Source organism: Electrona antarctica (genome assembly GCF_951216825.1).
Source record: "Electrona antarctica genome assembly, chromosome: 8".
Classification (NCBI taxonomy): Eukaryota; Metazoa; Chordata; class Actinopteri; order Myctophiformes; family Myctophidae; genus Electrona; species Electrona antarctica.
The window spans coordinates 46,746,700-46,760,156 of NC_136789.1; the positions used below are offsets into that span (position 1 = coordinate 46,746,700).

Here is a 13,457-nt window from a genome sequence, read left to right on the forward strand (position 1 = left end):
CATTGGCTGTAATTCAGACCTTCTTGGGGTGCAGTCGCAACCTCGTTCATACTGTATGATGTTCAGTCGGCGATAGAGCCAAATATCAAACCTGCTAGATATTCAAAAACGCTCAGGAAGACATCAGCTAGCGCTGTTATCGCCGCCGGATCTTCTTGCAGAGCCTTTCACACACAACGAGCAAAACTTCGGTGATCAAAGCCTGATCTTGCGTCAGATTGTGGGTTTTGTCTGCGAGCGCCAAAAAAGCTCCCCGACAGCATAATTGGAGCAAATATCTTGCAGTGTGTAGGGGCCAAAAGGTAAGAAAACTGGTCATTTCGGAATTCTCCTTTAAGAGAAAACTAGTTAAAGGCTAAAAACTAAGCAAAGAAAGGATAAAGATGCAGCTGGGATCTTCAAGCTCAATGCTACACCTCAGTAATAGATCCAACCTCTGGCCTCTGTGCTCGGTTATACTGAAGCGCTGCATGATACGGAAACGTGGCTCCAGCCACACGGATAACGCAACCACTCTGTCTAGATCTTCAGTGGCGATGCTGTGTGAATGCCTCTTCCTCGTCACGCGGCCTGGGGAGCTAATCTACCCATGGATGTGACCATCATACTGTAGTTTCAAGCTGAGGGATGTCTCACTGCTACGACTTGCTACCCGGGAGCTAATGTGCAGGATATCATCTATCTGGGTAATCTCCACCAGGCCGAAGGCAAGGGAGAAGATTATATTTTTGGCCTCGTGTCTCTTGTCACGTTCCGGTGGTGTGATGAGGACCCAAATGCAGGACAGCAAGCAGACAAAATTGGGTAGTTTATTACAAAATAACTGGGAAAATGTCAAACACTGAACTGAACAAGAAGTGACACCAAACAATGACTGGACAAGGACTGACTGGGGAACAAGTCTAATATAGACTTGTTGTAATATACACAAGAGGGCTGATTAGTGATTACACATGAGAAACACCTGGGGAAGACAACATAGAACCAAAACAACTAGAACATAACATAGAAATACAAGAGCTAGACAGGCAAAGTCTGTGACTGTGACATCTCTCTCTTTGTCTGCATGCATGCGGCTAATCAGGTAAACCACTGGACCAATCGGCATCAGATTTCTTGCGCATACTAGTGCCAGTAGGCCAAGGAAGTAAATTCCCCGAATATATCACATTATTGTAAATATTTAGTGTGAATATTTTTTCACTGTTTCACTATGTTTTCACTTTTCCTGTCTCGCCCAATTAATGTGCAGTTCCACACTAACGTTATCAATATGAAGTCATCAATATCACATCAGTGATCCTCTGGAGAGGAGATGTGCTCCACCGAGCACGTCTTTCTAACCTAGTTCCTACTGTATTATCACAGTTGACTGAGCGCGGCGGACAGCGGTGCATGTTGGATTGATTGACGCTGGCCTCACATGAGTCCTTATGGAAGGACTTCAGGAGCTCATCACTCTGTGATCAGGAGCACCGGGAGATGGGTATTTGTGTCTGGCCCTTAACCATCCATTAGGCCTTGGCACTAACTGCTTCAGCAGGCTTTACCAGTTGCATTAGTAGTGGCTATACAGCTTCACTGCATTATTGTTGGATTATGTCGACTTCTTTTGACTTTTTCTGGAAGATACGGGACCTGTAGAGCAGGGGTTCTCAACCCGTGGGTCGCGACCCCTCGGGGGGTCGCCAAAATATTTTAGGGGGTCCCCAAATTATTTTCAAAAAAAAATAATAATTTTATTTTCACGATTTTTCAAAAATAGCAGACCTACAAGCTCGTAGCGCGCCACTCGGTGGCGCGCCACTCGGTGGCGCGCTATGAGCTTGTAGATTTGCTATTTTTCAATAGCTAAATTATAACAATGCTTAAAACACCAAAAGGGGTTCCCGCCCAAAATGGTTTAAGGTTATTGTAGCAGTCAATTTATATTTGGGGTCGGGAGGGGGTGGGGCGGGGGTCCCGAGACATTGCCAAAGCATTTCCGGGGGTCCCCGGCCACAAACGTTGAGAACCCCTGCTGTAGAGTGTAGAACACACATGATGCGATTCATCTCAACAGGCAGGGATCATCTGTAACTGATTAAAGTGTGGTTCTGCAGTTTTGCGAAAACAAACAAATAAATAAAGAATTGTTAGTTGTTATCAACCAACAGATGGTTGGTTGATAACAACCCAAGCCCTGAGAAATTCAAGGTACAGTAAGTGTCATTCCAGCTCATGGTAGCTCCTGATATTCAGGATCTAAGGCTGATAGGTGTGTGGATTTTGATTTCGATGAGTGTGTGTTCATTGTGAACCCACCTATGCGCTGCGTAAATACTAAGGAAGCGTGAATTGCAATCCCGCTGAAAACAGATTTTGACTGGTCTAAACGCAAATCACAAATTGCATGTTGCTCTGTTGTACCAAACCACAACTTGTTTTAGGACCAACTCACCCAGCGGTGGAAATAACCACATCATCATTCGATGTTAAGACAACGGGGGCACTAATGGTATAAAGGACACGTGCGCCATTCTGCCCCAATTGGTCCCATAGTCTTGTTTTGATTTTCCCGTAAGGCTACTTATTCAGGCACTTCCTATCAAATTCTATATTATAACGTTCTAATCTATCTCTATGTTTCTCTCTATCTCTTTCTCTATCTCTCTGTGTCTGTCTCCTCATCCCAGCTGCTCTGTATTTCTCCAGCTCTCCAGCTCTCCCTCATCCTTGTCACATTGTCTCGCTATTTCTGTCAATCTTTGTCTTATCCTTCTTACTTGTCTTTGTCTAGCTCTTTGTCTGCCATGTTCTCTCTCTCTCTCTCTCTCTCTCTCTCTCTCTCTCTCTCTCTCTCTCTCTCTCTCTCTCTCTCTCTCTCTCTCTCTCTCTCTCTGTCTGTCTGTCTGTCTGTCTGTCTGTCTGTCTGTCTGTCTCTGAGCTCATAATATTAGTGAGTATAGGAGAGGTATGAATCAAACACAGGTAATAGATAATTGAAGAGAATATGTCCCCAAAGACTTGTCATCGTTTTGCTGTCTCGCCCCCAAAGCTGCTTACAAGAGCCTGAGAAAGGCTTTGATAACATGTCAACAATCATTTTGTAATAGTAGTTTAAAGAACTGTACTGTGACTCCCTGTCTGGCTGACTCATTCTCTCTTACTGACTCTACCTTTTTGGTCCCTTGATCTTGCTCTCCCACTCGGCTCCGTCCCAAACCCCTGCTCGACTGACTTTACAGGACAGCTCAAATGCTACATCTGATCCAAAACTCAGTTGAAGTGCCCTTGAGCAAGGCACTGAACTCCCAGCTTCTCCACTGTATAACAGTACACAGTACAACCACATTAAGACTGTTGTACTATTTTCTTTACTGTTTTTATTTCATAATGCTTACTTGTTTTATTACCATGGAGGGCACTCAAAAAAATCAATAACAATTCTTATTTCATTGGTTTATATTTTGTGTGTTGCTATCAAAGCACAATTTGCTTGGATAGCCTATACATAAATGCTAAGTAAATATAGTCTGCCGTAACATACATTTTCAAAACATTTCAAAAGGTATCTTGCATCTGTTTTATTTTAGATTATTCTCATTTTCTATATGCTATAAACTCCAGTTGTATTCAAATGTCCTTTTATACTGTATGTGTGTCTTGTTGCTTTTAATATTTTGTGTAAAACACTTTACACATTACCTTACATTACATTACATTACATTACCTTACATTACATTACATTACCTTACCTTACCTTACATTACATTACCTTGTTGGTGAAATTTGCTATGCAAATAAAATGTGCTTGCCTGAAGAGATTGGGTTTATAAAGAGTGGAGATATATTGTTCCCTCAGTATTCACCATGCATCATGATAAAATAATTCAACTATCGTGGTTGGGACATTCATATCAAAGTGAAACACACAAATAATACAGAAGAGAATGGAGATGTCTATTTAAGTCACCTCCGCCAACTACAGTGATGAAAAAAGCACAAAACACGAGTGAGCTCTTTTGCTCAATACACAGGCTGACCTACTCCACCACACAGGTGTGGTGCAGACGCCGTCACGCCGCAAATCACGGTCCTCGTTGACACTGAATTAAGTGTATGCTGCTGATCTGTGGCTCCTTTCGACTACAAGAAGCAAGCGAACCGTGCTGCCGTTAAACATATTTCACAGTCCTGGATTAGTTGTCATAATATACTTTAAGATAAAGTTCTGAGAACCTAGTTTGGGCCCTGCTCAGGAGGGGGTTCTAACCCTGAGATCTGGGAACCCACAACTCAGAAAGGAATACTTCAATATATTTCTGCATCATGTTGGGAGCTTGTAGTTTGGCTATTGCCCCCTTTTTATGGCATACTTGTAAATGTAAAAATAGAAAAGAAAAACAAAAAGGATCCCACAACTTCTGGAAAGTTTCATGTCTGGAAGGTTCTGCGTTTCCTTTCATAGTCGAAAAGAGACATTACAAACGACAAGAATGCTACTGCGATGGTCCTCCCACACTGGTGCACGCCATGGCGAAGTACCTCCACATACAGTACCACATGCATGTAGGCAAGGAAGAAATCACCACTCTGCCTCAGGAAGATAACATAATAAAGGAAACTCTTCCAAGCACTTCTTAATCCAACTGCAAGCTATGAACAAACAAAGGATTTAAGCACCTAGGCTGCTGGATTTACACTTGGTCTAAAACAGAGCGAGTGAGAGTACGAGTGAAGCTCTAAAGATAATTAAATAATATAGATTTATGGAACCAACAGGGCGGGAAAAGGCAATTAAACATTTTACTGAATGAGCGAATTCCAGAGTCTTAAGTAATGTATATATATATATATATATATATATATATATATATATATATATATATATATATATATATATACGCACACACACACACACACACACAGTATATTTGTGCAGTATATGTTTTTAAATCACGTACACTAATCCTGAGTGTTAACTCTGAGAGTTTCAACATTCTTTTGCAGTGTCACACCCACCACCCCCACCCCCACCCCCCAGGCCTCCAGCAGAAGGAGGATAATCTCATCTCAGTAACACTCACAGCGTTGTCATGTTTTTTCATCCCGCTTCTAACATCTCATCTTTTACCTCCTTTGATCCCTTTTACCTTTGTATCAAAATCCTCACAAACCTAATCCTTTGCTTTTATAACATCACAACATCACACTCTCACTTTCTCTCTCTCTCTCTCTCTCTCTCTCTCTCTCTCTCTCTCTCTCTCTCTCTCTCTCTCTCTCTCTCTCTCTCTCTCTCTCTCTCTCTCTCTCTCTCTCTCTTTCACATCTTAAGGATGTTTCTGGTATGCCAGGATTGTGTCGGGCCATCAGAAAAGGAGGAATGGGTTTTGACTACCGTCTAGCCATGGCCGTGCCTGACAAATGGATCCAGGTGAGTGAGTGAGTGTGAGTGTGTGAGTGTGAGTTTGTGTGTGTGCGTGTGTGTATGTGGGCACACGTGTTTGTGTGTTTATTTTCCATATTCATATTATTATACTTGTGAGGGACAATGTCCCCCACGTATAATATAGTATAATTGAAGAAATAGACAATTAGGGTATGTTTAGGTGTTGGAGTTATATATTGGAATATATATTCCCATATATATGGGTGTGGGTGTGTATGACCATACATGCGTGCGTGTAATTGTTCATGAGTGCCTGCTGCATATTTTGTGTGAGAGTGTATATGTACAGTATATACACACACATTGGAGAGTGTATATGTATATACACACACATTGGTTGATGGTTGGTGTCACAAACGTAACGGGCCATATTCTGGGGCGTTATTCTGACAGTTACTGTATATCAGGGGATGCCCAAAAGTTGGATCACGTTCTTCCAGTAGATCACAAAGGCTGTGCAGGTAGATCACATGCCATGTGCCTAAAGAATATTTAAGCAAACAAAAAGGTAGGCTCACCAAAAGTAAGGAGGTGCTGACCACAGGAGACAAACTATAAAATAGAAAGGAGAGGTCGCACAGCTCATAGTCACGATGCCAAAAATACTTTTTATTGGGTTACCAACGTTTCGACAAACAAATTGCCTTCTTCAGGGTGGCGTCTCCCTTCTTCTCCCTGAAGAAGGCAATTTGTTTGTCGAAACGTTGGTAACCCAATAAAAAGTATTTTTGGCATCGTGACTACGAGCTGTGCGACCTCTCCTTTCTATTTTAAAGAATATTTAATTTAAAAAAAGGAAGGAAATGAATGAATGAATGAATTAAGATGACTTGATTGATTGACCTCAAAAGGGCCTGTCAGCTCAAACCCACAATGCAATATTTAGTTTTCCAGAGTGTAGCTGTAGCGTTTTTAGCATTAAAAATGAAATACAAAAAACCCTACCTATTCCATTTCTCCTGCTCTATTTCGCATTCCAAGTGCATTTGTCTTATATGCAACGCCAGCGCTGCTATTCCAAAGCCCCCTCAGGTACACATTTAAACTATTTTCAGCAATGGTATAATATTCTTTTTTCGGCGGGTAGATCTTGTTGAGCTGGTCATTTTGAAAGTAGTTCTCAAGTAAAAAACAAAGTGTGGGCACTCCTGCTGTATATAAACCTTGCTGGTCTGACATCGTTCAGATAGCCTACTGATATCACAAGCTCACTATTAACCCAAGGGAGTGTGTGGCCAGCGTGAAGTCAATCAGATCGGCAGATGTCCAGAACCACCGATCCGACCTATATGCCCAGCATATTATATTCCCGGGCCGTGTGTGTGTGTGTGCGCGCGCTTGCATGTGCGCTTGCCTGTGTGTGCGCTTGCATGCGTGTGCGCGCATGCCATATATGGGCATACATGACATCAGGGTTCTCCATATATGGGTATCAAAGGGACAGAAAGACGGGTATAACGTGTACTCTGACAATGGGTATTGCATAACTGGATGGGCCAAGCGTTCCAACATTGCATCGTTCCCGACTTGCATGGTGCCCAAGTAGGTCTAGTATATATTTGCGGTATTTACACAAATTCATTATTAAGTATTGACTCTAGTGAAGTAGAACCTGTGTGTTGTGTCTTGCATCTCTGCCTTGCTTTTCTCCTGTCTCGCCATTGGCCCCCGTCTCCAGAGGGACAATTAGGTTGGTGATCCATTGACACAGCTCCTAACCTCCCTCTCCCGAGGAGGACTTGACGTTAAATAAAATACGTTGCTTTTTAAATCACTGAATAAAACAGAGGCTCGTGAGATTGCCATGGGGGGTCGGGGAGGGGCAGGAGGAAGAGAAATGATGGGACAGCTGTTCCAAACAGTTCCTATGGTATGTGTGCAGCCTCTGGTCATTAGAGCTGAATGTCGGAACATATGGCTGGTGCAGTCGGTGGGGTTGAGGATGTTCTTGTTTTTTTTTTAGCTGAGGGACACAGTGTTATTGAGACAGGTACAGGTTCTTCTCTGATCTCCCGTCCATCCTTGTTGTTCCTCTCTCTCCGTCTTCCCTGGGCTGCTTCTGCCCCCTACTGGGTCTAATCTTTAAAAAAATGTATTTTAGATTTCAAACAAGCAGCTGTTGATGATTTAGCTTTGAGTGTGCGACCTTGTATTTAAGCTTTTATATTTCACCACCATCGGGCAGAAAACTTGTATTGTCAAGTGGTCACTGGTTACATTTCAGGAAATGGGGAAAAATAACCTGTGTTCCAAAGGATCAAATGTAGTTATGATTTAGTCACAAAGCACTTGTAAGTACTTTTTATTGGTTCAATATTATTAAATAAAATTAAAAAAAAGACTCAAACATGAACAGAAACAACAACATTGTATATTATATTTTTACATTTGAAATAATAACAACACCTCTTGGAGTCATTTCATTGTGGGCTTGTTGATTGGCTATTTTTTGGTAAGGTAGGGCATGTCATTTACGGGCGGAGGACATAACAATATGAAATATGGAGATACAAGGTTTCTGACCGACGGTGACAACATGCTGTAAGTGTTGACGACGCAGGATAGCGTGCGCCCCTTGTGTGTTGATGTGGTCCCCACCCGTCTCATTTCCTGTCGGAGTGGAGCAGCCGCGGCCGTTTGATGGCTCTTTGCATACGAGGCCGGCGGTGCTGTGATGTTACAGTCTCTTTTTACTGCCTTAGCATTGATTTAGCCCAGCCTTTTCAACCTGCCTTTATCAGACACGCCAAGGACAAGCAGGCATTATATTTGATGCCCATGGGTGGGTGGGTGGGTGTGTGTGTGTGTGTGTGTGTGTGTGTGTGTGTGTGTGTGTGTGTGTGTGTGTGTGTGTGTGTGTGTGTGTGTGTGTGTGTGTGTGTGTGTGTGTGTGTGTGTGTGTGTGTGTGTGTGTGTGTGTGTGTGTGTGTGTGTGTGTGTGTGTGTGTGTGTGTGTGTGTGAGAGAGAGAGAGAGAGAAGAGGGAAATGTACTCTTGTGTGGAACGTGATGACTCTTACTTTTCCAGGGGTATTCTAGGGTGCAAGGTACAATTACGGCTAGGTTTAAGGATAAGAGTAGGTGTGTAAAGTAATGATGAGAGAATGTAGGGATGGAATTGATACAATTTATTGATAACGGTGCCATTAGCGATTCTGCTTATCGGTCTGATTATTTATCGATTCCTTTATTGAAAGTAGTAGAGTAGGCCCACACAAGTTTTCAACTCTTTTATTATATCCTAACACAACGTAGAAAATTTAAAGCAAATTTCAATGCTCTTTTCCTTTTCTGCTGCATAGACACATGATGTAATTGTTTTTGCAATGAGCAAAAACATGGGGAAAAAATGCTGGAATTTATAAAAGGAATTGCTAATTAATTGGAGGCATACACAGTTGACATTCCCATTCTCTAACAATGCTGGTTGTCGATTCCCATCCCCATACAGTATGTTGTACAATGGACGTCAATAGATGGTCCTCACAAGTATAGTAATACAGGAATGTGTGCGTCTGCATGTGTGTGTCTGTGAGAGGCATCATCCATTTGCCTCCTGTTAAACCAGCCAACAGAACCCTCGTATACATTAAAATGGCTCATCTAATCGTTTTCCTCTTTTAGGTAGGCTACACATTGAATACTCGAGTATACTAAAAAGCAATACAAGATAAATGCATAGTTGTTTTTTACACAAAGAACTGGATTGGCAAATTTGGTGGCGTTTGGAAGGATGGTGTGTAGTGCAAATCCCATTCCAGATACACACACAAACACACTTATAGAAGTGTATACACTTATATATCGGACTGCGGACCGAGCAGTGCGCACACATGCCAACAGCTAGTAGGGAATCAGATGCTAAGCCTAAATATATTTTGGCCCAGCAAAGCATAGACAGCTCCTTATTGATTTTTGCCTCAAGATCCTTCATAACCAGTTTAAACTCTCTAGTGAGTTGCATGCAATCAGAGGCAGCATGAAACATGAAAGATGGACATGAAAGCTCTGACTAGAATTGCTGTTACTTGAGCCACAGAAACGACACGTAGCCTGCAAGTTCATGAACATATCAGAGTTGTTCTGTGCAGTCTCTCTGTGCAAGTCCAAGTTAAGTCGGCTGTGACTCAGGAGTCCAGGGTGGCCATTTGGTAACTGAAAGGTGGAAGCATTCATGTGTGTGGATGCGTGAATGTACTGCACATTATAAATTGCTTTGGATAAAGGTGCTATAGAAATACATGGTCACACTGGGGCCCGTGCCCACAGTATGTTGGGTGGAGTGTTCAAGTATTCTGTAGGTGCTGATTTCTTAAGATTTCAAGGCAGAGGTAAAATTATGCTGCTCTCAACTTTACTACACATTTCTGAAAACACATTTGGTTTTTCACATCCATGTCCCCAATAATTTGACTGCCATAATACATTATACAAGACAATAATATAGCCTTATCTTGCTGACTAGCAAATGAAACTATTTTTGCAAAAGTAATTTTCCTCTTTACCAGCCAATGATGTCCCCGTTGCATAATAATCTGGGCTGGTAGGGTTTGTGCTCCAGGATTATTTTCTTGATGCTCAGGGAAACAGAGCTACTGCTGTGTTATTTCGAAAAAGGTAATAAGTCAAAGTCGATCATACTTCTGCTAAACAATTATGTGTCTTGTCGCTACTGTAAGGCATTATGCCGTACAAATGGGAGCGATTAAGGCCAGGCGTTTCAAATACTGCTTTCCCATTGTGTATATTCGAACAGCAAAATGCCATTGCGCAGTCACCAATTTCATTTTCCCAGTCTGTGAACAATCTTTTAAAGCCAGCTTTTGCTTGACTTTGTGTCCACACATTATTAAGGTCTATAGCAGGATAACATTGTCAGGGAAGAACAAAGACATGTTGAGATTATGATATATCTTAGCGGATCAGCTATGCTAGTAAAGATGGCAGACAGAGGAACACCTCCGTTTCAACCCTCCTCTTAGATCTTGTTTTGTTTGAGTACCTTTGATAAGATATATAGCTTTTGTGAACTGTAGGTGAGCGTGAAATCACATCAGTTGGAGTTTACCCAGCTAACATGGCTTTTCCACTACTCTTTGAAATGCCTCTGCCCCTACTCCCTTTGACACAACGTTCCACCTTGCCGTGTGTGTGAGAGCAATGCCTGCTCCTCCCAAGTAGCTCAACACAGGCTGTTTGACACCTTGGCCAAGTGTTGCATATCCATAGTCTGCACTGTAAAGTCCTGAGCGTTCATTTAACTCTGTTGCAATGTACAAATGCCACATACTGGCTGCGACCAAGTGTGGCATTTAATACACAACAAGGCCATGAGAATGACATTGTTGTGCTATACTGTATGTGTGCTAAAATCCAATTACCTAGGCCTAAGTGACTTGGGAAGTAATGCTGACCTTTTGTCATCACATATTCACCACTTAACTCCAACTTACATTACTTAATGTGCACTCAACACACACACACACACACACACACACACACACACACACACACACACACACACACACACACACACACACACACGCTCACCGGATGTGTGAGGGACTCGCAGTAGAGACACTGGTGGCAAGGCAGGCTATACTGCTGATGAGACATGCTAGTTCTGCTGTTATGTGATAATCTCTCTCTCTCTCCCTTGTTGTTTTTCTCTCTTTTTCTCTCTTTTCTGTAGATCCTAAAAGAGAAGCGAGATGAGGAGTGGGACATGGGGAATATTCTGTTCACGTTGACCAACAGGGGAATTGGCGAGGCCTCCATCTGTTACTCAGAGAGTCACGACCAGGTTGGTTCCTACCCATACATGTCTCACACACACTATAAATGTCCTTTCTGCAGGTGTTATGTGCAAAGTTGTCTGTCCAGTGGTTTGTCCAAATGCTATATTGTTCATTGATGTGTGTAGGCTCTGGTGGGGGACAAGTCTTTGGCCTTCTGGCTCATGGACAAAGAGATGTACACCAACATGAGTTCTCTCATCCCTATGACTCCTGTCATTGACCGAGGTCTGCAACTTCACAAGATGATCCGACTTCTCACACACACTCTAGGCGGGGAGGGCTACCTCAACTTCATTGGTGAGTAGTCTGTGTGTGTCTGTGCGTATGTTTATGTACCGTATTCTGATTATTATACTTGTGAGGGACAGCATGTTATGTAGAAACAATAGCAGATATAGAAGCTCACTATGTGTCATATACAGGTGTGCCTTGAGATTTTGACTTGAAAGATCTGGTATTCTAGTTATTCTATTTACAGTACTTGACCACTTACTCAGTCATTTGTTGACTAGTGTTCATGACATTTACTCTGATCTTGCACTTTGTAAGGCGCTCCGCATAAGAGATTATGCTAAATGCCAAAATAGTTAAATTGCTTCTCTGTCTATTTTCTGAAAGCACCAACCTCGTCACGTCGAATTGCTTGCATGCCACAACTTCATAGCCTGCAGATAAGTGGCAGAATGAAGAATTCCGATTCTGATCTTTGAGGATGAAAAGAGGAGGCAAGATGTGGACATTTTTGGGGTTCTCACTTTTCCAAAGATTAGAGATTTATTTTGTCACTTATATGAATGTGAAATGGTGTGGCATAACATTTGCACATTATAACAAACAAAAACCAAAAGATAATAAATAGAGGGCATAATTTAGCAGCAATAAATAATAAAGTGTGTATCGAGAATAACCCACGTGTGTTTGGGTTATATTAACAGTGGTGGATACTAGATAGGGATTAGGGCTCCTCCTCATAAGTATAAAATCACACCCGTGTGAAGTGAGTGGTGCAACTCCGTGTGAGCGTCCCCGGGGGGGACCCCGGAAGTTCCAGACCCACAGGAACACGCCCAGGGTGCCGGCCCGGTTCCGGCGAGCCGCCCTGTGTCCGAAACGGTAGAGAAATTTGTTACCATGTGAGGGTCCCCGGAACATCCAGGCCCCCATGAATGTGGCCAGGTTCCGGTGAGCCGCCCCGCGTCCAAAACGGTTGAGAAATGACAGAGTTACCATGTATTTTCGTGGCTATTTTCGTGCTCGGACGGACCCAGGGACGGACCCAACCAGCCAGCCAGCCAGAGACACACATAGCTCCATAATGGAGTGGTTGCACCACCAAAAACATTTAACACCCAAAATCATCATATACAGTTTGTGTGTGTGTGTGTGTGTGTGTGTGTCTGCCTTTGTTCTGGTTCCTCAGACTGCGTGCGTGCGTGCGTGCGTGGTGCACTGTGTGCGACTTGCGTCTAAATATTTATGGGCGTCCATGTCGTCACACAGAATTTGTCTCATGACTCAGACAGCATTCAACCGTTCAGTCTCAAACTTGCCGTGTACAAATATCTGTCATTCCGCAGGAGAAAGAGGCAGAAACTCACAATGACAATAATCAAGAGTCTACATTTTTCAATAAAAGAGTACCTTCAGTCACAGCAGATGTGCTAGTTACAGTATATTGTATTAACGTTCTCTACCGTACAGATTGGTTACAAAATAAAATGTTATTCATTAAAATGAGTCCTTCCTTGGTTCATTTAAATTCAGAGCTCAATTATCTGCGTTCAAATAGAACAGTACTTATTGCCGAAGCAAGGTCAACAAATTCAGATGACAAATTCAAATGACAGTAATCAAACATGATTGTAACGAAACACATGCACTGCATATTATCTTTGTGTGTGCGTGTGCATGTGTGGGAGAGCACGAGCGTAAAAACGTTTTGAAAATAGAGAGCGGTGTATAGCTCATAATTTTTTCTGCTCGTTAACAAGCCAGGTCTGTTTTGTGTCTTGCTTTGGGTGCCCAAAGAGGAAAAAATCACACCCGTGTGAACTGAGTGGTGCAACTCCGTGTAGGGGTCCCCGGAGGGTCCCCGGAACATCCAGACCCCCAGGAATGCGGCCAAGGGACCGGGCCGGTTCCGGCGAGCCGCCCTGCGTCCGAAACAGTTGAGAAATGACAGAGTTACCATGGCGCTATTTCCATACTCGGGTGGACCCAGGGACACAC

At 42.8% G+C, this 13,457-nt stretch overlaps 1 protein-coding gene across 1 annotated transcript in view; it reads left to right on the forward strand.

Annotated features, from left to right (window-relative positions):
* LOC306927690 (1,4-alpha-glucan-branching enzyme-like) overlaps positions 1–13,457 on the forward strand; it is a 158,520-nt gene that overhangs the window by 108,478 nt on the left and 36,585 nt on the right. Inside the window, exons 10-12 of the mRNA XM_079507517.1 lie at positions 5,318–5,416; positions 11,123–11,233; positions 11,354–11,525. Coding sequence (XP_079363643.1) covers positions 5,318–5,416; positions 11,123–11,233; positions 11,354–11,525 — 382 coding nt within the window. The remainder of the gene's footprint in view (positions 1–5,317; positions 5,417–11,122; positions 11,234–11,353; positions 11,526–13,457) is intronic.